Below are 27,934 nucleotides of genomic sequence, written 5' to 3' on the forward strand. Positions count from 1 at the left end.
TCGTTGCATATGGTTGTATTCAGTTGCATATGGTTGCATTCAGTTGATTCTATTGCAATCTAATGGCCCCGCCAGCGGCACACCATGCATCCGTTGCAACTTACAGTTTTCAGTTGCATTTAGTTGCATATGAGGTTGCATTTAGTTGCATATGAGGTTGCATTCAGTTGATTCTATTGCAATCTAATGGCCCCGCCAGGGGCACCCATACTTCAGTTGGAACTTACAGTTTTCAGTTGCATTTAGTTGCATATGAGGTTGCATGCAACCTCATATGCAACGGAAACTGTAAGTTGCAACTGATGTATGTGTGCCCCTGCGGGGCCATTAGATTACAATAGAATCAACTGAATACAACCTCATATGCAATCATATATGCAACTGAATTCCTGATTTCAAGTTCCAGTTTTCAAATGTCATTTTCGACTTCATCGTTGGAATCGATATATATATATATATATATATATATATATATATATATATATATGAGGTCGAAAATAACATTTGAAATCTGAAACTTGAAATCAGGATTTGTAGTTGCATATATAGTTGCATATGCAACCATAGTATTTTTGAAAATATTTTAGAGAAGGTAGTATTTTTAAAAATAAGATTGGATAAGGTAGTATTTTTGGAAATAAGATTGAAAACGTGGTTATGAATAAAAAAAAGCCCATTTTTTTTTCCACTATCTTATACATATTTCTTAACTTCAGTACCAAAGAGGGAGTACGTCAAAAGAGAACCAAGAATAATGTGGAATTTGTTATGATTGTTTGGTTTGAAGAAAATGGTCATCATAGTTGTCCTTAATTACCATCATGATATCGACAGATTTTAACCATTCATCAATTTTAACAAATTCCAAACCCACGAGATTAGGATGACAATTATGTTTTACCAACTTCTTTGACTCTGGCCGCAAAGTGTAAATTTTGGTGGAATAAACCAAGCTAAACATACTCAGTATATCTCGCTTAGAGCAGAGTCTGAGAAGAGTAAGATGTACGCAGATCATGCGCCTACCTTAAAAGTAGAGAGGTTGTTTCCGTGAAAACCTCCGACTTGATGCACAATAAATAAAATTGTGTGTGATATAATAATATAATACATTAGCACATGCCTTCTTCACATAGGACTTACGGCTCCAATCAGTCTTATTCGTTGTTTCCCCGCAGACCGGCGGGGTCGGATGAATTTTTGAGAGAATAGAAGATTTTCCAATATTTCATGTCTTTTTAATTTAAATTTATTTTTTTAATACATAATTTTAAATATTTTATTTATATAGTCAAATCTAATATTATTTATAGTGATTTGTGAATTAAAATTCTAATATAAATTTTACTGATTTTTTGAAAATAATAATTTTTTTATTATATATACTGTACACTGTTCAAAGAAACACGTCCAAGTAAAAATTATAAACAAGAAAAGTATTTAAGAAAAGTATTTAAGATGAGTTGGGTTTTTTAAGTAGAATTTTTTTAGATTAAAAATTCTGTCTAGTTCAGTTCGTTGTTCGTTCTTTATTTCACAATAGTTGACAGTTCAGGATTTATTGCATTGGGTTGCGATCTTTTTTTTATTAAACATTTTATGTTAGTAAAATCATTTGTTTGTCGAGAAGAAAAAATCTATTTAGTTTATTTGATAATGTTTAAGTTAATAAAAAGCAATGACCGCCTCCATAATACAACTTTGAGTACACAAATAAGAAGTTATACAATGCAACTTCTTTCATGCTTCTTGCTTTTGCTCCTTACCAGAATATTACAATCAGCTAATATTATTATAAAAATAGTGTATTCGGACCAAATTTTAAAAAATGGCACTTTTTGTTTTGAATTTTGCAAATAATAAGAGTTTGTAGACGCACGGAAAGAAACAAGTAGTCACAATTTTTGCTTGCATTATCATTTTTCAATCATTTATATTTTAATACGTGTTCCAAATTTTAAAAATATAATACTTAATTTTCACACATTCATAAATTTCTTGCACTAAATAGGTTAATTAAAAAAGTTTCTTGATTTATAAATTTAAATGTTTCAAACATTTATTAAAATATAATTCATATTATCCAAATATTTTAATAACTTAATTATAAATCTGAATTTATGCCCTCAAGGGTTGGTTCAGCTGGTTAAAAGAAGGGACTTGTATCTTCTTGGTCACAGGTTTGACTCCTAAAGGTCGATCAGAGGTTGTCGCTTACGTGCGGTTTATCTTGGTTCACGTAGTATGCAGGGTATTACATGAGCTCGTTAGTGCGCAGCCGAAGGGTAGCGACTGCGGGTTCCTACGTTAGAAAAAAAAAATTAAATTTATTTTCCATTATAATTCAATTTTCAAACAATATATGAAATTTCAAAGTTAAATCCGGACCTTGTTAGGACAAGCCCTATTGTAGCTTAAATTATAACCTTATCTAAGTAAAATAAATAGGGATCATTTGATGTGTAGGATCGAGTAGACTTGTAATATAATATCGGATGAGTTATTGATGGTATAGTTTTGAAATATAATCTATTATGTGATTGATTGGGTGTGATAATTAATTTATGTAATATTGAAAATAATTTATTTGAATTAATTAAAAAATATTAATAAAATTATTGTTATTATTGTTATATATTTATACATTATTGATATAATTTATATTAAATATTTTTTATTACTTAAATATATGTATATATATTATAAATAAAATTTATTCTCACACCTGCCTTTCAAAAATTAATAACTCAACTATATATCTCACAAATAATTTTTTTTACAACCAATATATTAGATACAAACTTTGAAATGAACAAAACACATATAACACATCTGTTTTGTTTACAAAACGCCCAACAAAACATCCCTCAAAAGAGTTGGAGCAACTCTAACACACTTTTAATATTTTTTATTCTCTATGCCACACATCATTTTTAACACATTCATTTTGAAAAACACGGATTGTTGCAATTATGACGCCAATTTTAAATTGTTCTATCTTACGTTTCATGTGTTTTATATTACCATATTATTTCTTGTTTATTTAAATTATCATCTTAAATTAGTAATAACTTCTTCTGTACAATTTTAACCGTCTCTCATTTGTTCTCGGTTTTGTTGAGTATATGAATGTTATTAAATTATTATTTTTCAATATAATATCTATTTCTGATATTATTGGAGTTGTCAGTTATACAATATGTTTATTTATAAGAAATCACAAAATTTATTTGTTTAATATAATTAGAGTCCGCTATGAATGTTTTAATGTCAATATAATGCACGGAAACGTGAACACATGGAGTGTCACAAAAATTTGCCGATAGAGGTGTATTTCCTTTTCAATATGCGGATGTCACGGCAGAATAAAGAGCACCAACTTTACCAAATGGTCGGGCAGAAATCACATAACTTCAAATCATCTATAGGTCCTTTTAAGGCTGCACATGGGCTGGGCTGGGTTGGGTTGGGTTTAACCATTTAGATAACCCAACCCATTTAGTTCGGGTCACAAAAAAATAACCCATTAATATCCAAAAAATCCTATAACCCAACCCTACTACTTATGTGATGGGTTGGGTCGGGTTGGTTTGGGTTGAATGGGTTGAGCAAGCAAAAAAGTTTCCATAACAATTATATCTTCACAAGCTAAGTAGCTAACATTGACTCTAGGTGAAATAAAGTCCTACAAGTTAAAGAAAAGAGAAAGTCCATATTGCAAGTTAAAAGAAAGAAGTGTTGCTAATGACTGGCATTAGTAGTTTGTTAATCAAATGTCTCAATATGAAAGATTTATCTGAATGTATAATACCGGAAGAGTGACCATATTATTTATATGGACTGTTTATCACAGTTAATAACGAACCTTATTAACTTCCTAACTAGATTGGAGTTTAACAAACCTAATAGATGCAAAATTTAATACTACTACTATATCTTAATTTACTCTTTTATAATAGTTAGATTGGGTTGGGTTGGGTTAGGGTTTTAAAAGGGTAAATTTTGACCCAACCCAATGTAAACGGGTCAATTGAAAATTAACCCAACTAACCCATGGGTTTGGATGGTTCGGTTTGAACGACCTAATTAAGGGTTGGGTTGGGTCGGTTTATGCGGGTTCGCTGACCCATGAGCAGCCCTAGGTCCTTTGATGCAAAATCCTCATCTAGGATTGACAACCAGTCGATCCATAATGAAAATTGACAAAGAATAAGATAGCTAAATCACTAAATCATTATATCTATATAAAATAGAAGTATGAGTTGTTTTGGTGGTGACTCTCAAAAAGTTCCGATCTATTTTTCTAATTTTTTAGAATTTTTGGATGAAAAAATATCAAAAATAAAAATTATCTTTTTTTAGTTTCAGATATTGAAAGAAAGTTCCATAATTACCTTTTTCAAAATATCAAAATCAAATTTGAATTTGAAACTATCATGATATTTTTGGAAAAGGTGTATACCAAAAATAGAAAGTATTTTTATAAGCCGGTCTTTAAAAAATATCAAAAATAAAAACTGTTTTTTTAGTTTCAGATATATTGGAAGAAAGTTTCAGGACTATCTTTTTCAAAATTTCAAAATCAAATCAGAATTTGAAACTATCATCATATTTTTAGAAAAGGTGTATATTAAAAACAGGAAGTATTTTTTATAAACCGGTCTATTCTCAAATCAATCCCTATAAATTAAGTTCAGACATAATAAAATTTAACACACACAATTTTTTTTTAGCTTATTTGTCTTTACCATTTAATAAAATAATGAGTTACACTGTGTTAGATGTTTCGAATGTCGATAGAGATTATTGACCAATAAGAGCAGGAGTTTGTCGGATGTGGGAGTCTTCAAATTCAAACACAAGAGAACAATATATATATTCTTAACATGATATTACGGATAAAAAAGTCAATAAATTAACTGTCAGCGATATATATTTGTTCGTTATTCTTTTATAAAATTTGTTTTGTTCATCGAAAATATTTGTTTTTGTTAATTTTTATATGATTTACTTTTGTATAAAAAAAATATTTTCATACAACACTTCCGGACGGCGATTTCTGCTCCTAGCAAAGTGCACCGATGTTTGTTGTTGGTGTTCATGAAAAGGAATACAAACATGACCTCGACATTGTCTCCGATGCTAGCTGCACTACCAATATTTGTCTTGCTCCTTTTGGCCAAGGTATATATAACCACCCTGGATCTGTATATACATCAATTTCCTCCTGCTTTTCCATGACTATAAGCATGTTCTTTTAATTTAAAAATAATAATTATCTTTTCTAATTTTGGATATATTGGAAGCAGGTTTCAGAATTATCTTTTTCAAAATATGAAGAAAAAAAATCTACCTACCTTTTTTAGTACCAAAATTATTGGAAGAAAGTTTCAAACTATGATTTAATTTTAAAAATATTAAAAATAAAAATTGTCATTTTTATTTTCGGATATATTGGAAGAAAGTTTCAAAACTACCTTTTTCAATATATCAAAAATAAAAACTACCTACCTCAATAAAAATCACATCAGAATTTGAAACAGAAAAAAGGTTCGTTGGTGATTGAAACTTCCTTTCAATAATTTCGAAATAAAAAAAAAAGATAATATTGAACTTTTTTCCAATATAACAAAACTAAAAGGGCAATTTTCATTTTTGATATTTATAATTCAGAAATTCTTGGAAAAATTAGAAAAATAGAATGACGATAGCGGTGATTAGCTGATAAGAGTAAGATTCTGTCATGAAGTCGACATATCCAAATACGGGAGAACAATATAGTCTTGACATGATATTGATGGATGAAAATGTCAATAAATTAAATGTCAGTGATATATGTTTATTGGTTATTCTTTTATAATGTTATTGTTGTTAATTTTTATATGATTTATTTTGTATACCAGAAAATATTATTAATGCAACACTTCCCACAATATATGTTTGTTGGGTTCAAGCACCTTTTAAGTGAAGGCTGTTTATACAATATTAAAAAAATAAAGGTTGTTGCAAGTAAGAATAGTTATACACCACTATCTAATGGATTTAAATTGATGTTTCCTATTCTCTCTCAAATTAGGGTTTTGAGAGTCGACTCCCAAAACTAGCCGTCACTTCTCCATTCTTCACCTTCATCCTCTTCATACACCAAATCCTTTTCGCTCTCCCATCTTCACCACTATTTACCAATTTTTTGTTTTTCAATAAAATCGAGTGTTTCTTAAACCTCAAAGATTCCAATCGAGTTTTATTCTCGGATCTGTTTCGGATTTGAGCTTGGGCTTGATTGTTTTCTGAATAAATCAGATCTTTTGAAATCAAAGGTCCGATTGTGTTTTCCCATCTCACCTTTTGGCGTGTGTTGATTTAGTACCCAATTTTTGGGTGATTCTGCGTTGTTATATTTGTGGTTTGTTATGTCTTTTTGTGTTATCAATGAGAATGATTGGGATGGAGTTTTGGGAGATCTGGCTTATCGCATCATTAATACTTTTGGCATGTCTATAGCTGGCTCCCGACATGTAGATTGCTGGGGTATGCTTGGAACGGTAGCGATCGCATGTGCTCACCTTTCACAAATTATACTCCCTCTGTCCCTCTCATTTCTTTACGGTTACTATTTTGGGATGTCCCTCTCATTTCTTTACATTACTATAAATAGTAAGTTTTTCCAATCATTACACCCACTATTTTCATCTACTATCTCATATTTAACAATAAAAACTACTATTACACCCACTACTTTCCTCCACTATCTCAAATCTACTATTAAATATTGGTAGGTCCCACCACTTTACCAACTTTTCATCTAACTTTACTCATTTTTCATACATTGTCTTGGTCTCCGTGTCCCTCTCCAATGTAAACAATTGAGGGGGACGGAGGGAGTAGTTGTTCATTATTCGAGGACTCTTGTTCCTCATTGCTTAGTTTTTACAACTGAGTCGCCTGAACACCGCAACAGTCATGGAACTATTGTGAAGGTCAATTGTGAAGCTACCATTTTCGGGATTGATGTAGGCGGGATTACTCGAGAAGCCTTTGTATTCATTTTCAGTTTCAAGAATCGTTGGATTCAGTGTGTTAAGTAGTCTGGAAATAATGCGGCTATTTGTTTAGCTCGTTTTATTGTTTATCAACCTGATTGCATTGTCAGTTGGGGATTTGTCCCGACTAGACTTGTTTTAACTTAATGGAATGAATTTGCATTTTGTCAAAAAAAAAAATTGATGTTTCCACGGATAATCAATCCAAAAAAATTAGAGAGAGAAGTCACTAATATACCCGGCATGGATTTCACTTTATACGTCCCAACATAGTTAATTTTCATTTTCAACTACTTTACAAAGGGGTTAATTATCAACTAGGTCACTTATTACACTACAAAATATCAAGTGGATCACTCGGAAATTTTTGGTCTCATTTGAATCACTAAAGTCATAAAAAATATCAAATAGATAACTCTAATATCTTTTCGAGAAGTAAACTTTATTTTTCATTGAGTTCCATACATTTTTCTTGGCTGTTATTATAATCAAATGAAACGTTATGAATTCTAGTATTTATGATAATATATTCAGATTTCAAGAAATTTATTTGCCATTTATTTTTATTTTTACAATTATTTTGTTTGATTTATATCAAATAAATACTAAATAAATTTCTTAAAATCTAAATATATTATCATAAATACTAGAATTCTTAACCTTTGATTTGATTATACTAACAACCAAGAAAAATGTGTGGAACTCAATAAAAAATAAAGTTTACTTCTCGAAAAGATATTAGAGTTATCTATTTGATATTTTTTATAATTTTAGTGATTCAAATACCAAAAATTTCCGAGTGATCCACTTGATATTTTCTAGTGTTTTCTAGTGTAATAAGTGACCTAGTTGATAATTAATCCCTTTACAAAGTTATTTACGTGTCCGTACATGTTCTCTGTGTCAAAAAAATGTTTGAGAGGCCTCTCACCACCCCTCCCAATCTATATATACCATGCCGTTGGATTTGATAATATCTGCATTTCATTTGTACGCTGTATGTGCAACTTGAATTCTGACCAAAAATCATCAATGGCTGCAACTACTACCGCAACCCATAGCACTGATTTTCAAGAGCAACGCATGAAGAGCATAAAAGATTTCGATGAAACCAAGGCCGGTGTTAAAGGTCTCTCTGATTCCGGCATCACTACAATTCCCTCCTTTTTCATCCACCCCGCGGAAAATCTGGCAAAATCATCTTCAAAGTCCACTCTTTCAATCCCAGTCATCGATCTCTCTCAACTACACTCCGATGATCACAAACCAAAAATCGTTGAACAAATCCACCAAGCTGCGAAAACCTGGGGCTTCTTCCAGGTAATCAACCACGGATCCCCCGTATCCGTCCTGGAAGAAACCATCACAGCAGTGAAAACATTTCACGAGCAGCGAAGTGAAGTTAAGGCCAAGTTCTACAGGAGAGAAGAGGGACGTGGAGTCATGTATGCTAGTAATAATGATTTGTACCGATCCAAGGCTGCCAGCTGGCACGACTCGCTGCAGGTGTGGATGGCTCCCGAAGCCACACCGGAGAATGAAATACCGGAGGCTTGCAGGAGAGAGGTGGTGCAGTGGGACATGCACGCCAAGAAGGTTGGAGAGGCAGTGTTGGAGTTGTTGGGTTTAGGATTAGGGTTGGAGAGTGGAAAGTTTAAGGACTTGGATTTTTGTGGAACAAGAGTCTTTGTCGGACATATTTACCCATATTGTCCGCAGCCTGATCTCACCATGGGGATTACGTCTCATACTGATCCAACCATGATTACAGTGTTGTTGCAGAATCAGATCCAGGGATTGCAGGTTAAGCATGGGGAGGAGTGGGTTGATGTCAAGCCTTTGCATGGAGGTTTGATTATCAACATAGGAGACATGCTTCAGGTAACTTAGTGTCGGTTTGGCTAAACTTATTTTTTGGAATTTTGTTTACATGAAACTGTATTTTTTTCTAAAATAAATCTTTATTTTTTTTTCTTCTAAATAACGAATAGGAGCATAAAACAACGTTTATACCTAAATTATTAATTTTTTTAAATTTTTGGGATGACAATTTTAAGTTGTGTGATGATGGATTTTGTTTGGCTGTAGATTGTGTCTAACGGAGAGTACAAAAGTGTAGAGCACAGGGTATTGGCAAACTCCAACAGGGAATCAAGGATCTCAATTGTGATGTTTATGAATCTATCCAATTCCGCTTGGAAAGAATCAGCAGAGGGTGGTAAATACTACGGCCCTCTGCCGGAGTTGCTGACGCCGGAAAACCCTCCGGTGTACAGGGATTTCACTCTACAAGAACATCTGGACAGCTTTTATACCAAGGGACTGGAGAGCAAGTCCTTGATAGACAAAATTACCTTAATCAAGAGAGACAACTAGTCACAACCTTTTCTGTAATTAACCAGCTGCTAAAAATATCTAGTTTATTAAGTAAATAAACAGCTGGTACGTAGTAATTATTTGTGGCTCTCGCCATTTATATATATATATGCATTGCAGTCATGCAGGTATGAATTTTTATTCTATTTTTCTGTCTTTGCTTCCAACCAAAACAGTTCAGATGTGCAAGTTCTACTATAGATTTGGAGGCAAAGTATAAGAAATATAAAGTGACTTTTTTTATATATATTTCCCCAAATCATTAAGGAATTGCCACTGGACTTTGGAATGCTGTGTTTTTAATATGATCCGATCGAGTAGGGACAAAAATAAGCTTAAAACTATTCTATGCATATTATCTTCTCATCTAAGTCATGCAAGTCTTCACACGTCACATAGAAATATTCATCTACAGATTATGTAATTTATTAAGAAAGCCGTCAAAACATGTCTTCATATGTAATCTCCCAAAAACATATTACAAAGTACAAACAACTAATACAATCCGGGACTCAAAAATAAAACATTCTATTGGCAGCAGCAAACAAGTGTCCCACACTACACCAAATTCGCATTCACACAACAGTCATGAGACAACGGTTGAAAATATATCCGTTGTCCCAAAAAAATAAACCACGGGCCGGCTTTTCTTTGCTATGAAAAAACCGGTGTCTTGCTTTCCATCCAACAACGTTTATAGAGGATTTTGCACACTATTGTCTAAACTGTTCAATTTGACTTATTTAGACAACTGTGTTTTCATGAAATGTTGTTTATAACTAATTTACACAACGGTGCAGGAATGTTGTATGTACAAAAATCCATTCTATCTTAAGACAACTGTTATTTTACGAACTGTTGTTTGTAACCCTTTTACACAATGGTGCATTCCTGTTGTATGTACGAAAATTCATTCTATCTTAAGACAACAATTTTAGACAAGTCCGTTGTCTAATTTAGACAATGGTTTATTAAAACTGATAACTTAGACTCTATCAAACAATGAATTACAAATATCATTGTAGAAAGCAAAGTTCATAGACAATGGTTTTTGAAACTATTGTCTTATAAAATATCAAACAACCGGATAAAATAATTGTCTGAAAACACATGATTGCTGAGTTGGCAGCGAGCACCACATGATGAGGTGGTACTACTTGATTGGTGAAAAAGCTTTCACTTGGATTACTGAGTTGGTGCAATGATAGGCGTAGATTGAAAGGATATTTGACATCCGCCGTCAGATTTAAAAAAAGTTGATATGCTGACACAACGTTATTGGTACAAAAAATGTTGTCATAATTGATCTCCTACAACATTTTTTTGGTAGAAACTGTTGTTCCTGAGCCTCGTTCTAGAACCATCTAAAAGCTTTGTTTCTCACACAACAGTTTCTTCAAATATTTCAGTCAATCTGATACGATTCTCGTTTTAGAGACTAGTACTTTCAATAGATATTTATTAAAAAGTCGTACAAGATAAATTTATTATTTTTTGACTATTTTTTTACATGACTAAAATAAGTGGGTATTAATATCCGTAAGTTAGATTGTTGAAAAATTAATTTCAAAAACTATTTATGTGCACGATTCCTGTTTCCGGGACTAGTACTTTCACTAGATTTTCATTAAAAAGTCATACAAAATTAATTTATTATTTTATGATTATTTTTGTACATGACTAAAATAAGCAAATATTAACATCCGTACGGTTGGATCGTTGAAAAATTGATTTCAAAAAATATTTCAATCAATCTGGCACGATTTTCCGTTCTAGGGACTAGTAGTTTCACTAGATTTTTATTTAAAAAACATAAAAGATAAATATATTATTTTGTGATTATTACTAATGATTTATAAAAGTAGAGTTTTAACAATGTTGGAGTATATCATACGATAATCTTTGTCACTTTGATAATGCAATGCTGTATATAATGGATTCTGGTTACATACACATCAAAATTTGATATCAAATAATTTTTTTACCAAGGCTAACCTATCCACAAAAATAAATTTTAACATCATTTTATTAGTATTTTAGTAGTAATGAATTGAATTTTAAATAAATTATATGAACCAATTGATTATATTTTCTCACGAAAATTTACCTTTTACAATCTATTATCTATTTATAAATATTTTTCTATTATTAATATGAGATAATTTATTATTCACCTAATTTTCAATCATATTTTTCATATTTTGTATATCTTCACATGTATGAAAAAAGATATTTATATAAAGGTTTTTGTTAAAAACAGATATTCAAAATTATATATTTAAAATTTTTATTTTTAACATCATTATTCGTTTTTATAAAATATTGATAATGTATTGTCATGAGTATTTTTAATATTTGAAACTCTTTAATAATGTAATGCATACATAAGAGTATATCTTTAATAATGTAATGTAAGATGGATAAATCTCCACATATTATAGACTTGTTCTCTAAGGAGAGTATCAAACCAAAAAAACATAATCAAAAATTTAGAATACAAATTATACATATGTTGGCCTATTTAGTATAATGTAGATAGTATATAGTAGATTTTTCCTCTCGCTGTTTCAGTTTAATTGATTTTATTTTAAATTTATTAATATTTGCTGCATTTAATTAGTAAAGTAAAAAATCATCGAAAATTAAATATCTAACTCAATTAAATTTAAAATAAAAAATTTTAGAATATAATTTTAGTTCTTATAATACTAATCTTAAAAGTACTAAAACAAGAACCAATGTTTGTGATATTAAATTTATTTGAAATATTCATATTCTATACATTTAAAAGTAAATTTGGAGACTCTTTCGTTTGGTTGGGTATAAGAATCACGTGTGAGTATTAAATCAGTCAAAACCTATATATGGTGTGTTTGGTTGAACTTTTTTTGTCATATGAGATTCCAAGATAATGAGTTTTTAAAAGCCAAGGGAAGAGGTGCGTCAAATGGTGATATGGGTATCGCTATTTATACTATTTTATTATTTTTCGGATACAAATGAATGTCGTTAATAATAAAAAGAAGTTAATTATTAATTTAATAAAATAATTAAATTTAATCAATAACATAATAATATTAAAATTAAACAGATTCATTACTGCACTCAACCAAACACACACGATTCACAAACACACGATACATGTAATCATACTATAAATGATATCTTCAATGCACACACGATACATGTAATCATACTTAGATATGATATCTTGAATGCAGATCACATATGCCTGATTCCCGGCTTACATGTTTCATTACCTATTAATAATATAAAATAATTAATTGTCTTACTAATTTAGGTAATTTACTTTGAATGCCAACTCCGATAGCACATCTTATATTTGTTCCTTTATTGTTATTTTAATAATAAATTCGAGAGAGAAGAATTAAAAGGAAGGAAAAGATAAAGGAAAAAAGAAGATGAATTTTTTAATAATTAATATTGAATAGGTAATGATTAGAGGTTAACTAAAAATAGATAATGACTATAATATTTGAGGATGTGCTAATGATTTAGATAATCACCAGAATAAGTTAGAGTGCCTCATTTTTGATACATCATCAAAATATGAGTTTAGAATCTCATTCAATCGACCAAAGCTGCGAGCAAAGAATTGGGAACTCACATTTTGAATTCTAGCGTTGTCATATAAGTAATGGATTTCACACGTACACGTCTACTGATCATGGCCAAGTATATCACACTCTTTTGCGCCACCGCTTTCACAAAGAGCGTATCATAAGAAAAAAAAGGGAATAACAAGCCTATCAAGTACTCTCTTTTATTTTCTGTCAAAAAAAAAAAAAAAGTACTCTCTTTTATTTTAAAAATAATATAAAACATATAATTATTAAGAAATTTGTACATATTTAAGAATAATAGTTCTTTTATACTTTTTCTTTATCTAATAGTTTATTAATACAGAGAAAAATGATAGATAATTAGAAAAATGAATTTTTTATTATTAAAAATAAGTTAAGAGTCATGCAAAAATTCTTGTAAAAATAATCTCTTTACAAGAAGTTTCAGAAAATCTCTGAAAACACTAGTATTTTTTTTTTGTCATAAAACGGTTGTATTATATCAAGATTGTAAGTTACAATATCCGGATAGACAGAGTTTCCTTCATTCAAGAATGTATATCATCTAACCGAAAGTATGTAAATACTCCGGATGTTTAGATAACATAGTCTTTCAAGTCAGAATAGATACCCACAAAAAAAGGCCTCTTTAAAACCCCTCAAGAGTAAAACCCAATGGGAAAAAAACTCAAGGGGGAAAAAGAGTGCCCTGCAAAATTACATCGTTTACACAACAGACTAAAAATGTCTTCTTCATTCCCTTCTAATCTTCTATCAATGTTTGTAGCTTAAATGTCTTGTACACCAAGGTTCACGTCTTCTCAGAAGCAGCCTTAATAGGTAAATTCATAAAATCTCTTTCAAACATCCTGAAAATAAGACAAAATCGAATAAACGAAAATATGAGTGAATTTGAAAGAAATTAAAATAAAGACATAAATGATCCAACATTATGGCACTTAAATGCCTCTATGGCCATAAAAGCCCCAATTATGGTCGCCATGGTACTAAAAACCCTTAATTAAGAATAATTAATATTCTTAATTAAGGCACAATTATCGCCCAATTGGCCAATTAGCACCCTTCTTCTCCGCCCGTTTTGAATCTCTCCACCACCACCATAGATGTTACAATCTTGTATACAAGAAGCTCCTGCATCCATAACAATTAACAGTACCAGAACACACACACACACACACATATATATATATATATATATATATATATATTATATATATATGATAAATATCAAAATAAAATAAATAACGACAAATATATCGGATGCAGGATTGTTATTAAAATAATCCGAATTTTGCAGGATCCGGTTCAAACCCCTACATGATATGGTTTTAACCTATTTAGATGATTTTTCTATCCCTTCACCAAAAAAACAAGCTTCCATTCTGCAAATCCCACATCCCACTTGCTAGTTTAACCGATCATACTAAACGCAAATCATCGCGGTGATTGAAGTAAACCCAATCTAAAAAGTAAAAATGATAAACAAAAGAGATATAAACACTAATATTGAGATCAAGATTTTATATACTCTTTAACTATTGACGAGCTCGTACGGAGTTTATGGAGATGCATTAAGAATTCCCAACTAAACGGAGTTTGTGTGTCGGCTGAACTCCCAACTAAAAATCCTACCGCCATATTATATTCTGTTTTATAATTTTTTCTACGTACTGACGTGTCTTTATTAAAAAATACTCTCTCCATCCATATAGGTGTTTATCTATGTTGTTGTATTTATTCTGAAATTTATATAAAATATAATTTCATAATTTTTCTAATATAATATTAACATCAAATATTTATTCAGAAAAAAAAAAATACTTTACAAACGGGTCAAAAAGTAAAGAACCGGAATTGAGGGAGTATTTTTTAGTGTTTTGATTCAATCGGAGTTTGTGCGTCGGCTGAACTCCCAACAAAAAATCTTTTCACCATATGATATTGTGTTTTATACTTTTATCTTTGTAGTGACGAGTCTCTTAAATCCGGGTCCCCTCGGCGGCTGGCAAGCCCTGCCAGCTCCCCACTATACTTTCATGTCCGCGTCATGGAACGCTTACATGCAATTATTTTATGTTATTGAGAACAACAGATAATTCTATAATATCCCCCACACTATGTTTTCACCACTCCTTAAATTTGTCAATATCAAATATTTGTGGCATTCTTGTCTTGAACTTTGAGTAAAGCTACAACTATTTGCTTGAAATGGCTAATTTTGCTGATGAGCATCCGGTGAAGAGTTTTGGATGGGCAGCTAGAGATACTTCTGGTCATCTCTCTCCCTTCAACTTCTCTAGAAGGTAATCTTTTTCTGTACAAGTCATTTTTACAAATATCAGCTATTGACAGAGAATAAACTCTTAATCACTTGAGTTATCCAATCGTGCTCTGTACAAGTGATATTTTAACATGTGTAAATATTGAAAGTTTTAAGTGGTGTGGTATATGATGCAGGGCAACTGGAGAAAAAGATGTGAGGATCAAAGTGCTCTACTGTGGGATTTGTCATACTGATATTCAGAATGCCACAAATGGCTGGGGAGCCTCCACTTATCCTGTGGTTCCCGGGTGAACATCTACTCTTTTCCTAATTATTCACTTTTAAGGAAAATATGTGTGTGTTATCACCTTGAGGTTTTACGAGAGCTGATTAATTAACATGATATAAGGGCGTACAGGTCTCGGGTTGGAGCAATCTCATCCCAGATTGTGATTGATCTGATTAGTGCCTTCTACTATCTCCTTCAGGTTTTAGAAGAATTGGTTGCCTAACAATGTCAAATATAATCACACTCTTTGCTTCTATATGTCTTGCTTAACTTTCCTCCTCTGCACCAGAAATTAGATTACCATCTTAAACATATAATTTAAGTACTACCCACCGAGTTCTTGCAGTTTTGACTATAATATAGAATCTACCTAACGACATCGGAACATTATCTGTTTTAAGAAATGATAAAATTCATCAAATCAAGGCCTCATATCAACCATGAATGCTAACTAGATCAATAAATGCAGGCATGAGGTTGTTGGTGAAGTTACAGAAGTGGGTAGCAAGGTAGAAAAGGTTAAAGTGGGTGATAAAGTGGGTGTTGGATACATAGTCGGATCATGTAGGTCATGTGATGACTGCGCCAGTGATCTTGAGAGTTACTGTCCTCAACAAAAATTAACATGTGGCGGCGTTTACTATGATGGAACTCTTACGTTTGGGGGATATTCAGATTCATTGGTTGCCGATGAGCACTTTGTAATTCGCTGGCCTGAGAATCTTCCCCTCGATGCTGGCGCACCACTGCTCTGTGGAGGTATCACAACTTACAGCCCTTTGAGATACTTTGGTCTTGACAAGCCTGGAATGCATATTGGTATTGTGGGCTTAGGGGGGCTTGGTCATATTGCTGTCAAGTTTGCCAAGGCTTTTGGGACAAAGGTGACTGTAATTAGTACTTCCCTTGCCAAGAAACAAGAAGCGATTGAACATCTTGGCGCTGATTCATTTCTGGTTAGTCGTAATCCAGAAGAGATGCAGGTATCAAACAGAGTCAACAGATGGCTTTATAATGCTTAAATCAATGATTAATTGTCTTGAGTAGGGATCTCAGGATATAGCTTGAAGTTATCAACAATTATGTACATATGTTCTAATCAACCTGTTTTTTGCTATGTCTATAGGCAGCTGCAGGAACAATGGATGGCATTCTCGATACAGTTTCAGCTGTACATCCCCTCCAACCATTGCTTATGTTATTGAAATCACATGGAAAACTAGTCTTGGTAGGGGTTCCTACAAAGGCGCTTGAGCTACCTGTATATCCTCTTGTTCAAGGTAAGAACTGTTAAGATTTAAGAATTGTCCGACACAATATGGCCATATCAAGTCCTTGATAACAAGTTTAGCAGATGCATAGTTTGTTATGTTGGTTATGTTTTGATACAGGTAGGAGAGTGATAGGGGGAAGTGGTACAGGAGGGATGAAAGAGACGCAGGAAATGATAGATTTTGCCGCCAAAAACAATATCATAGCAGATGTAGAGGTTGTCGCAATGGACTACGTCAACACTGCCTACGAGAGACTAGAGAAAGCTGATGTGAGATATCGTTTTGTCCTTGACATCGGAAATACACTAACAAAATCAACCTGATTCCGGCCCTTAAACATTCAAACCTGGACATCACATTGTATTGTCACAGATACCTGTGGCATTACAATATCTTCTATGAGTTGTATAAAGTTGTAATGTTTGCGTGCATTCTTGTCCCTGTGAAGTTTGTTGGGTACCCCCACACAAAAATGTTCCCCTTAAATAATTGCTTCTTCATATTTCTCGCAAGTTCCAAGTCTGTAAAGTTCGTGTATGTGAACTTTGAATGTTGTAATGATAAATAAACTGCCTGTTTGTTTCTTACCAAATGTTGGTGTGCTGAAACATAAATGGGGCATTGGGGCATTGATATCTGTATATTTATATTACTGAAATTTACAGGTCAGATTCGAATTGTCACAGTTCTTCTTGAATGCATAAAAATGTATGATGGAAAAGAAGAACAAATACCAGGTTTTTATTTCAATATATGTTGTGAGAATATTGGGAATAGTTAGAATTTGATAATTTCAAATCTGTGTGTGCTTGGCATTTTTAATTTGTATTGCATGTATTACAAAACAATTCAGATAGAATGCTTCACGTCTAATTCTTTGGATTGCGGGGATGTGTCAAATTTTCATAAATTACATGGAGATTGTCTTCACCTAACAAGGAACAACATAAATATAAAAAATCATAAATAAGGGACAATAGTGAAATAATATAACGGTGGTGTTCAAAGTGTTGATGTTCAATGACTAAGCTTATATGAAAATTTGTGAATAAATAAATTCTTGCTAAAATGTTTTTTAATCTTTTTTGTCAGGTTAACTCAAGATTCTGTGAAAGAAGAATAGAAAGTATACATATTTTATGATAATTCTAACACAAATATTGTAGATCGTAATGAGAGAGAGAAAGATTATAAATATTTTACTCAACATTCCTCCTTCAAATGATATTATAAATTTCATTTAATTCGATATCATCATCTTTAAGAGTATTGAAATAAAAACTCTATTCAACCCAAATCAACATCTTTAAAAGTATCAGAATAAAAACTTACTACCCAAATATGGTATTAAAATAAAAACAAAATAAGTGTTTTTTGGGTAACAACTAATAAAATAGTAATCTTTTATTTATTTAGAAAATCAAAACTGAAAATTACTATTATTCACTTCACTTTGCATGCAAGAACACTAATAATCTTTTCTAATACATATTTGTTGTGTATATCTCTGACATTAATCATAGAATATGCTAATTAAAAGTTTTATTGTATATAAACAAATCTCCCGCTCAAATTCCATACCCAAACATATTATTTTTCTTTTATAATGGGTTTAACGGCAACTACACTACTATTTGTCTCCATTTTTATTTCTTGGTGGATTGTTGGAGGATCTGTAGCACTCCCCCCAAATGTGACAGTTCCTGCACTACTGGTGCTCGGAGACTCTATTGTTGACACCGGCAATAATAACAATCTAAAACTGACATTGGTAAAGTGCAATTTTTCTCCATATGGCCAAGATCTTAATGGTGGAGTTGCAACAGGAAGGTTTACTAATTCAAAAACACCCGGGGACCTTCTAGGTAGTTATATATGTTACAACAAAAAGTTTGTATCAAAATGTGTCTAATTAATCTCTAAGTAACATTTTTGTCATTGTTTGGTTGATATAGTCACAGAGTTCGGAATTAAGGAACTATTGCCGGCATACTTGGATCCTAATCTACAGAGTAAAGATCTTCTGACGGGAGTTAGTTTTGCTTCAGGAGGAACCGGTTATGATCCACAGACATCTACGTTAATGGTATACAAAATAATAGTTATATAGTATCTCGACATGTCGACTAAATTACTAACTATATAAGAACAATGAATATTGCAGGATGTTATATCAATGGAAGATCAGTTAAAAATGTTAAAAGAGTACATTGAAAAGCTGAAAAGTATCGTAGGAGAAGACAAGACGAGCTACATAATAAACAATAGTGTGTTCTTAATGGTAGCTAGCAGCAATGATCTTGCCATTACTTATTTTACTGCTGGACTAAGAAGATTTCAGTATGATGTTCCTTCCTATGCCGATTTTTTGGTTTCCAAATGCTCTAATATCATAAAGGTTCGACCTGAGTGATTAGTATGCAGTCCTCATCTTTATAATGGACCATATATGCATCAAATAATCTTAAAGCATTCATAATTCGCAGGAATTATATGACCTAGGAGCGCGAAGAGTGGCAGTTTTCGGTGCCCCTCCCATAGGATGTTTGCCGGTCCAGAGAACTCTAGCCGGAGGACTGTCTAGAAAATGTGTAGATGAAGACAATGACGCAGCGAAGCTTTACAACACAAAACTTTCATCAGAACTTGATTTTCTCTCCAAAACTCTTTCTCAATCCAATGTGGCCTACATTGATATCTACAATCCTCTGTTTGACATCATCCAGAACCCACAAACTTATGGTAATCATCGTTTATCTAGTTGCATCATCTAATTATCTTTGCTATCGTTAAGATGATTTTGGATTGCTATCAGGATTTCATACTGTGGATAAAGGTTGCTGCGGTACAGGAGACGTAGAGACAGTATTTTTATGCAATAAATATAGCAAAACATGCCCAGAACATGCAAAGTTTCTGTTCTGGGATAGTATTCATCCCACGGAAGCAGGGTATAAAATCCTCGTCGATCGTGTTGTACGAGAAAACATTCATAAGATACTAGGTGGTGGGTAATCAAAGATCCCAGATGATATACTCCATGCATGCAACACTCTGTACTTCTTCTCACTCATTATTCATTACCTTTGATATGATTATTCATTATTGTATCCCTCCCAAGTTGGTAGATGTTCCTAAATTCAGACGTTTCCTCTGTCTGAGGATTGTAGATTATTTAATTTTCAATACAATTGATTTACATTATTCAAATATCAACCAGGCACGCTCCACGCCATGCAATCCATATTATGTTCATTCTCAGACAAACACTCACACAACATTATGCAGACAGAAAAATTCCGAGTAATGCAAACTATGCTAGCTTAGAGAGGTGTTCGCAAAATCAGTTTGAGGTCCAATCCCGGCGATGAATATGTACACACGAAAACAAAGAATCACTCCCCTTCAAAAATCGATTTCATTGTTTCCTTATTTCTTTGCTTTGTTAGTAGCGAAGGTCTCATTCAGCGACCGGATAATATAACAATTCCACTTATATTTAGCCTCGGGGACTCGATCATAACAGCAACAAGAAGACTATCTATTGAGCAACAGCATACATTTAGTTGATTTTGCAACATCCTACTGAGTGTGAGAAAGTCAGTACGATGTTCAGTCTTATGCTGATCTTCTAGTTGGCTATGCATCTACTTTTCTACTGGTAACACTCTAATCAATTCAGCCCCAGTTTATGAAAACTAGTTTAAGCAGCACTCTGGGTTTTACGTCTAGTGCCATAATACTATGAGCAGAGGATTAAAGTTAAGCAGCACTGACTTACAATGCCAAGCTTATTAGACTGATCAACTCTTCCATAGACAATCTTCCTTCATCAAGTGTGGTGGTATAATTGGATATCTGCAAGTCTGACAAAAGCTGTTGCTCTATCGGATTACAAGCAACACCTTCATTTGGAATACTATGTGATGAAGTTGGGTGGAGTCATGCTTAGGTAGTACTAGGTTTTTGTTTCGGGACAATATCCATCCCACACAAAATGGTTACAGAATCCTTGTTGATCAAATCCCTCCTAATCGTATCAGGGATTTCTTTTGGTATTGCGCTATAAATCACATCTAGTAGTCAGCAGCATTAAGCACTATGGTGAGGATAATCAATAACCAAAAGGTAGAATCTTACCATACCTGATGCCTCTACTAAAAATGATCATTGATTTTTACAAAACTAACATTGATCTGGCATCACTTCTTTCATATTTGACCAAATTATGAACTCATATCAGTTTGATATGCAGCATGAGTTCAGCTAATTAAGAACTTGCAGTAGTAAAAAGTTCGAGAGAAGTTTGCCCCACCAAAAGAACGCCAGCAACAACTTAAAGACAATATAGCTTGAATCTGGAAAGCCTATGCACAGGTTCAGAGATTGTCTCATTCAGGATGCAAGTAAGAAGTATGTATTCATAGTTGAGGTAGGACAAACGCTTGAAGGAGGCTCCTAGCAACCATGATACTGTGTAGTGTTCCCGATATGATTACATTTCTGTAACTTTTTCCAGCACAAGGATCTTCAACCACAATTGATGCACCAGAGATCTGACAGTAACAATAATTGATGGCCATATATATAACATTCTAGCACATAAGCATGTAAATACCTTGTACATTCACAATCAATGTGATAAAAACAAGAAAGCTGAAGTTGCACAATAAGAATATTCATCTAATAACTTAAACTTTAAAGGGAAGAAAAGAATGTAATTTATGTATGGACTTAACCATTGGTATTTCAGATTCAATGTCCTAGTTTAACTTCCAACAATGAACTGTAGTCTCAGTTGTTACCACCAAAAACTAACAACTTTCAAATGCAAAAAGACAGCACACAGTCACGAAAACTGATGATTTCATGTCTGACACTACTTGATATAAGCTATGGATTACTATCCTTTTTAGTACCTTATCAGTTGTGCTGAAGTGAAGGGAAAGTGACAGAGTTTTACCTGCTTCATACGAGACAAGTTGCTACCCCTTTCACCATAGATACAGTTGAGTGCTTGTTCAGGAACTTCAAACACCTCAATGCTATTTGTTGAAACAGCGAATTCCACACTGCAAGCTTCACAGTCATAAGGCATGTATACATACAAACTGTATGTGTCTATACTGAAACAATCCAGGTGATCAATTACTTGTTGCTTATACGGAATACATATATCAGTGACCAGAATGACAGAACCGATATCAAGATTATCTTTATTAAATAACAAATAGGTAAGTAGTATATGTAAAATAGGTTTTTCCTTTTCTGTAGTATTTTACGTTCTTTCCAGTTTCCACAAGTTAATAATCAAGTAAAGGAGATATCTATTAACAGAGAAGTGAAAAACAAAATGTAACCAAAAAGAAAGATCCACTGGGTACAGGAAGAGCACATCTATTTGAAATCAAATATGAGGCCCTTGATTAGGTCTTCGACTCAACCAGGCTGACTGTATGTGCAACAGACTTTCTTTTATCTTTTAATGAACACTAAATATGACAAAAAATTATAATATATACAGAATAGATTAAAAATGTGCTCATGGAGTAATATTATAAAGATTCCAAGTATTGATTAAGTAGCTCACAATATGTGGTTCTTCATCCACTCAAGTAGACTTCTCTTAGTTTTAATTGACTTGACTTCTTCCGGACTTGATATAAAACAGTGTTTCAATTTGACTTTTTTAAAATCTGAACTGAAATCACAGCAACATGAAACTGATAAGCCACATGACTACTAATAACTCCAAATCTTCCCGCTAGTTCTCTCCTTCCTCGGAAGCATCTTACTCGGTAGTAGGTGGTGTAGCTGGAAGTTGGGAACCTACAAAACAATGCCGGAGGGCGTCGTAGCTCCGCGGCTCCTCCGTCGTGAGAATAAGACACATGTTTTATGGAAGAAAGTAAAAAAGGAGAGGATAAAGAATTATCCCAAAAGTGGGTATGTGCATAAAGAATAATGTGATGTGTATATAAAGTTGAGAAAAAAGATCCCTAGTGTCCCAATTATTGGTTGCCTAGGGAATTGTACCTTCATCTTGTCCATTCCTTCCATGAGGTGTAGGCTATGGATGGGGGACAAGTGTCCCCTAGGCCCCATCTCATGTAAACGGTGTCTTTGCTCCCCCCAACATGTGCCAAGAGGGTGCATAAGTGTGAGTGGTGTGTGTCATTTCTTTAATAGGGCAGGCTTGTCTTAAATGACGTGGTGAAAGTTTTCCATGATATACAAGATGAAGGTACAATTCCCTATGCAACCAATCATTGGTCTATAAGTAGACCAATGATTGGGACACTAGGGATCTTTTTCTCAACTTTACACACATCCAATTATTCTTTTTTCACATACCTACTTTTGGGATAATTACCTATCCTCTCTTTTACTACTTTCTTCCGTTAAACACGTGTCTTATTCTCATGGGGGAGGTGTCACGGGGCTACAACCCCCCTCCGACATTGTTTTGTAGGTTCCCAACTTCCAGCTAAACCACCTACTACCGAGCAAGAAGCTTCCGAGGAAGGAGAGAACTAAAGGGAAGATTGGAGTTATCAACTACTGTCATGAACTTTGTTTAGTTACTACATGTTTATGTAATCTCACAAGAAAGCGAGGTACTGCAGGTAGGATTTCTATCTCAGAACCATTAAACACTAGCTTGCTTACTTTGTACCAAGCAAAGTTAAATAACATATATAATTAACGATAAAAACATCAACAATTGCTAGAATATACTATATGATCCTGGTAAGTCCTTTCCTAACAAGGAAAAAGGGACGGGGTGGGGGAAAGAGAAGTAACTTGCTGCAAGAATACTGACCTTCCCTTCTCAAGGTCAATCTCAGTAGCTCTAAAACCTCCAGAAGTATCAGTCAGGTCTTTTGTTTCGTAACCTTCAACAGGCTGCATTGGAAATGACAAAGGGACGAATTCTGAAATCCTCTACTACAAACATGGGAATTGGGATAGGAAAGGAATGCAAATGTTGAAAATTGAAACAAAGTAGCATGCCTGCAACTTTGTTAGTGAATTGACGACCCTTTACCTCGTTTAAAAACCCAAGTCGATTCATTTCCAGTGTTATGTTCATATCAGGGTCGGCAGAGGAAAAGCATATTAAGTCATCAGAACCACAGTAAACGGCCTTCTCTCTGTCACTAGATGTGAAGTTAGAGTCCACAGAGCAACAATTTTGCACATGTTCTGCTGCATTTGAGATGATAGTGGAAAAGAAAAGGTTCCTAAGTCTACTAGTAACTTGAAGGAGAGCATTTCTTACATTCTCATATAGGCCGCTAATCTGTTGAAGGAAAAATGTTAAAAGAGTAAGAACAAGTAACTTAACAATTACATCAATTACATTAACAACCATACATTTAAACTCTCAGTCAACTTTTTTAATAAAAATTTTATTTAAAAAAATAAGAATATTCACTACTAACTGTTATTTTCCCTGTAATTAAGATGAGTCTAGACCAGTGACATTTTTAAAAAACAATATGAACTAAAGATAACTAATTTACACAATTTCTTTGCAACAACAACGTTCACAAACAAAAAAAAGCTAGCAGATTTTTTGTTATATTTCATGGATAAAAGTATATATAAAATAAACAGATCACATGAAAATAGTGCAGAATAGATGGCACAGTCCTTCATACATGGAATGTAAGGTAAATAGTTCTAAGAGTAAATAGTTCTAAGAGTGATAGTAAATAGTTCTAAGAGTGATACGATGCAAAACAAAAAAGATCATATGTTGAGTTGTGAACCTGCAATATGTAATCACTCTTAGCAGCATTTTTTTCAACAATGCTGCCCCAAGAAAGCTGCATTTCGACACCATTTGTGTTTCTTATATCTGAAGAAATCATTCCTTCACTATCTAATAGAAAGCTGACTTGGTTTGAATCAACAATAAGTTGTGCCGTTATAGCTCTCTCAGTATGCAAGCTCGACCCTGGATCCATTTCATTGTCAAGCTCTACAGATCTAGAAAAAATACGCATGACTGCATTTTGTGCAGAAGGGAATGATTCTGGGGACTGCACGATGACATATAAGAAAAAATACAGTAAAGATGGGATGTGAGAAGATAACCAAAAGAAAACATTGGCAGCATCCTGAAAGTCGGCACTAGAACTTCAGTGCTACAATGATATACCTCCCGAGCAGTTATAGTGGCGATGCGCTCGGTAGGAGTGGCTAAAGGCTTTGAAATTCGTATAGATGCCCCAGTTTCTACTTCTAAACACTTGACTAGACCACCTCCCACTCCAATTAGACCTCCAGCCACCTTACGCGAACAGAGTAATCTATATGTAACCACTTTTGAAGTATATTCTTGAGACACAAGAACTCTGCCCTTTTCTTCTGACGACATGTGATTCAGAACTACACCCCTGGGTTTCATTTCCTGCAAACGCCAGGAAACCGCGAGCAGTGTTTGCTTGACAGCCACAGCTTCGCCTGTTATCTGACATAACTCTAATAGACTAATCACTTATAATTCATGTAAACAAAAGAAAATTCTGTTAAATTGACCTACAGTTACGATATTCAATCTGCACTACCAAACCATTTGATAAAACAATGGTAAGTATATTTGCCCTTAGACTTACTCTGTCATCTATAACAGCTAAAACACTGTAGGTCATTTGCTAGTTTGATCTTAGCACTCCAATATTGATCACTTATAGTTCATGTTTTAGCAAAAATGTCTTTACCAGCCCTGCAGCTTCCAAAGAAATTTCTACTCGAAGTTATAACATACTTTAGACATTTACCTATTCCCAAAATTTATATTTATACTATGAAGATTTAGAGCCACTAAATAAACCGACACATAATCACCGTCTCAGTACATACATCTTGTACATCACATTTCTAAAAGTGAAACAAAAGGCATACTTATACATTGGTTCTTACTTCGACATTCGTCTCAACAATCGTGCCAACACGAAAAATAGTCGAACTATACAATAGAACACGAATCGAAAACAAACCTGAATCAACTCATCCCCAGCATCGGCACAGCCCTGCAGCTGACTGGTGGAAAAAATCCGAATTTTAGTCCCACAGCGTTTCTCAATCTTAGTAATGACACTCCCAGCAACACCAATAACCCCAGCAACCTGACCAGGCCCAGCCAGCACTCTACACCCCACAATCTCCCTCTCACTCCCTTCCATCTCCAAAACCCTCTCAAAAACCCTGAGCAAAGCCTCCTGTAACTGCGACATCTTCCATTTCTCACCACCCAACATGATGCTCCTGTCCTGGTGAAGTGTCCCAGTGACAGAAATCACGCGCTCACAGCATTTGAAATGGGGTTCTTGAAGCTTGATCTTGGCTCCTGTTGTGCGCACCAACTGTTTGATGTAATGCCCCAAGTGGCCGATGACTCCTCCGGCGGTTTTTGTGTTGCAGAGTAGGCGAATGGTGGTGGTGCGATACGGATCTTCCATTATAACTTCGTGCTTCTCTCTGTAACCCTAGATGTAGAGATTGTGTGTATATATATGAGTAAATGTAATGCTATATGTGGGCATGCAAGCCTTGCAAAACTCATGTCTGCAGAGTACGGACGTTGTTACTTTTGAGGAAACCGGGAAAACCAAAAGTGTACAACCTGATTTTTATCTACTTTCATGCACCCGCCTTTTTAGTTAATAAAGACACAGGGAAACAACACTGGAATGGTTCGGATGAAATAATTAGAATGCATCTACAAACACTTATCTTTATCAGAATAATAGCAAATTTATAATTATTAATCGGAATCATCCACATTAGTTGTCTCTTCATCGAAAATATAGTAATCGGAATTGTAATGTGAATTTTGAAGAAGTTGACATTTTTCTTCGAAAGACATTTCTCTACCGCTAGCAGTTGCCGAATCTCTCGCCAACTAATAAATGTAGAAACGACACCAACGCAGCAACATTCTTTTGTTCTCTTCCCTTATTATTTCCACGGCTTCAATAACTTTACGGCGATAATAACCCCAACTATCCTGAAACCCATGAGCCGGATAAATAGTTAATGAATCGCGGACGGGGAGCTTTGCACCTAGAGTTATCAGATCGTTTCTCAACTGATCGGATTCTTCACGACGGAATGTCCACTCGCGCCACACACCAACAAATACTCTTTCGGTTCGCGGTATTTCAAACTATAGTAATCGTCATCCCTTTCTTTTAACAACCAAATTCTATTGGGTGAAAATATTTTTCCCATATATGTCGAGGATTGAAGCTATGTATGTACATACTTTCAAAATATAAGAGTAGATATAGATTGAATTTCTACTGTAGGCGTGTGAAGTGTTCTTGGCTTTGCAATAATGGTTAGCTTGAAGAGATTCGGGGACTGTAGCCATGCGAAGTCTTCTTACCCTTGCAATAATGGTAAGGTGTAGAAATTCGTCCACTGCACCCATGCGACCATTTGGTTGGAGGCATATGAACTACTTCAGGCTATGTGGATGTATACCCATGTGAAAATTATTTGGCATGGGTCAATTTGCAGAAATTCGGGGACTGTAGCTATACGAAGTGTTATTTCCTTTTGCAATAATGGTGAGGTGTAGAGATTCGTCCACTGCACCCATGTGACTACTATTTGCCACTTGATTCTGTGATCATGTGCATACAGGGGGCCTAGTATATGAGGTTTGTTATGGGAATACATGCTAATGTGAAAGGCTTACCATTCATAGGTATTAAGCCTTAGGGACTGGGCCAAACGCTGGAAGAATAACATCACAGTGTCAACTCTGGCCGGACGGGTGTTGTTACATGTTTTGGATTGATAATCCACTTGAGCCTTAGGCAAGTGTTGTGCTGACTAGGATGACTCGAGTGACCTTATATGGGGGCATTATTTCGCAAAGGAAAAGATTAGGGAGATTCATGATGAAGAACTTAACCGTCTTAAGGGCAAAAAGAAAGGAGAGGGTTCTTCAACAAAAAATTGTTAGATTGTGGTCTAGCAACGTGCATGTATCGTTGTGTTTGTTATCATGTTAATGAATAAACATTTTCTTGTCGTACTTTATGAACTCGATATTGTATAACAAG

At 33.9% G+C, this 27,934-nt stretch overlaps 4 protein-coding genes across 6 annotated transcripts; 3 read left to right on the plus strand and 1 right to left on the minus strand.

Annotated features, from left to right (window-relative positions):
- Positions 1-7,984: 7,984 nt before the first annotated feature.
- LOC108211627 (1-aminocyclopropane-1-carboxylate oxidase homolog 12) lies at positions 7,985-9,664 on the plus strand. The gene is made up of 2 exons (XM_064089378.1): positions 7,985-8,924; positions 9,132-9,664. Exons 1-2 carry the CDS (start codon positions 8,043-8,045, stop codon positions 9,417-9,419), a joined length of 1,170 nt encoding a protein of 389 aa, XP_063945448.1. The 5' UTR covers positions 7,985-8,042; the 3' UTR covers positions 9,420-9,664.
- Positions 9,665-14,937: 5,273 nt separating this feature from the next.
- On the plus strand, positions 14,938-17,533 carry LOC108215256 (8-hydroxygeraniol dehydrogenase). The gene is made up of 5 exons (XM_017387671.2): positions 14,938-15,327; positions 15,482-15,595; positions 16,046-16,559; positions 16,703-16,856; positions 16,968-17,533. The coding sequence occupies exons 1-5, from the start codon at positions 15,233-15,235 to the stop codon at positions 17,171-17,173; spliced, it is 1,083 nt and encodes a 360-aa protein (XP_017243160.1). The 5' UTR covers positions 14,938-15,232; the 3' UTR covers positions 17,174-17,533.
- A 923-nt stretch (positions 17,534-18,456) lies between these two features.
- LOC108211277 (GDSL esterase/lipase EXL3) lies at positions 18,457-19,865 on the plus strand. Its single transcript, XM_017382835.2, has 5 exons — positions 18,457-18,715; positions 18,806-18,936; positions 19,015-19,248; positions 19,337-19,592; positions 19,666-19,865. Exons 1-5 carry the CDS (start codon positions 18,457-18,459, stop codon positions 19,863-19,865), a joined length of 1,080 nt encoding a protein of 359 aa, XP_017238324.1.
- Positions 19,866-20,999: 1,134 nt separating this feature from the next.
- On the minus strand, positions 21,000-26,616 carry LOC108211276 (KH domain-containing protein HEN4). Of its 3 annotated transcripts, none has more exons than XM_017382832.2 (7): positions 25,859-26,611; positions 25,018-25,329; positions 24,626-24,898; positions 23,899-24,153; positions 23,674-23,756; positions 21,814-21,976; positions 21,000-21,406 (listed from the first exon to the last, which is right to left on the minus strand). In XM_017382832.2, exons 1-7 carry the CDS (start codon positions 26,318-26,320, stop codon positions 21,272-21,274), a joined length of 1,683 nt encoding a protein of 560 aa, XP_017238321.1. In that variant the 5' UTR covers positions 26,321-26,611; the 3' UTR covers positions 21,000-21,271. The 3 variants fall into 3 exon arrangements, 2 of the variants coding, with proteins under 2 accessions (XP_017238321.1, XP_017238322.1); XM_017382833.2 differs by having other exon boundaries at positions 21,814-21,922; positions 25,859-26,605; XR_010290065.1 differs by having other exon boundaries at positions 21,366-21,406; positions 21,814-21,971; positions 25,859-26,616.
- Between the last annotated feature and the right edge of the window lie 1,318 nt (positions 26,617-27,934).

The sequence above is a fragment of the Daucus carota genome, chromosome 3 (assembly GCF_001625215.2).
Source record: "Daucus carota subsp. sativus chromosome 3, DH1 v3.0, whole genome shotgun sequence".
NCBI lineage: Eukaryota > Viridiplantae > Streptophyta > Magnoliopsida > Apiales > Apiaceae > Daucus > Daucus carota.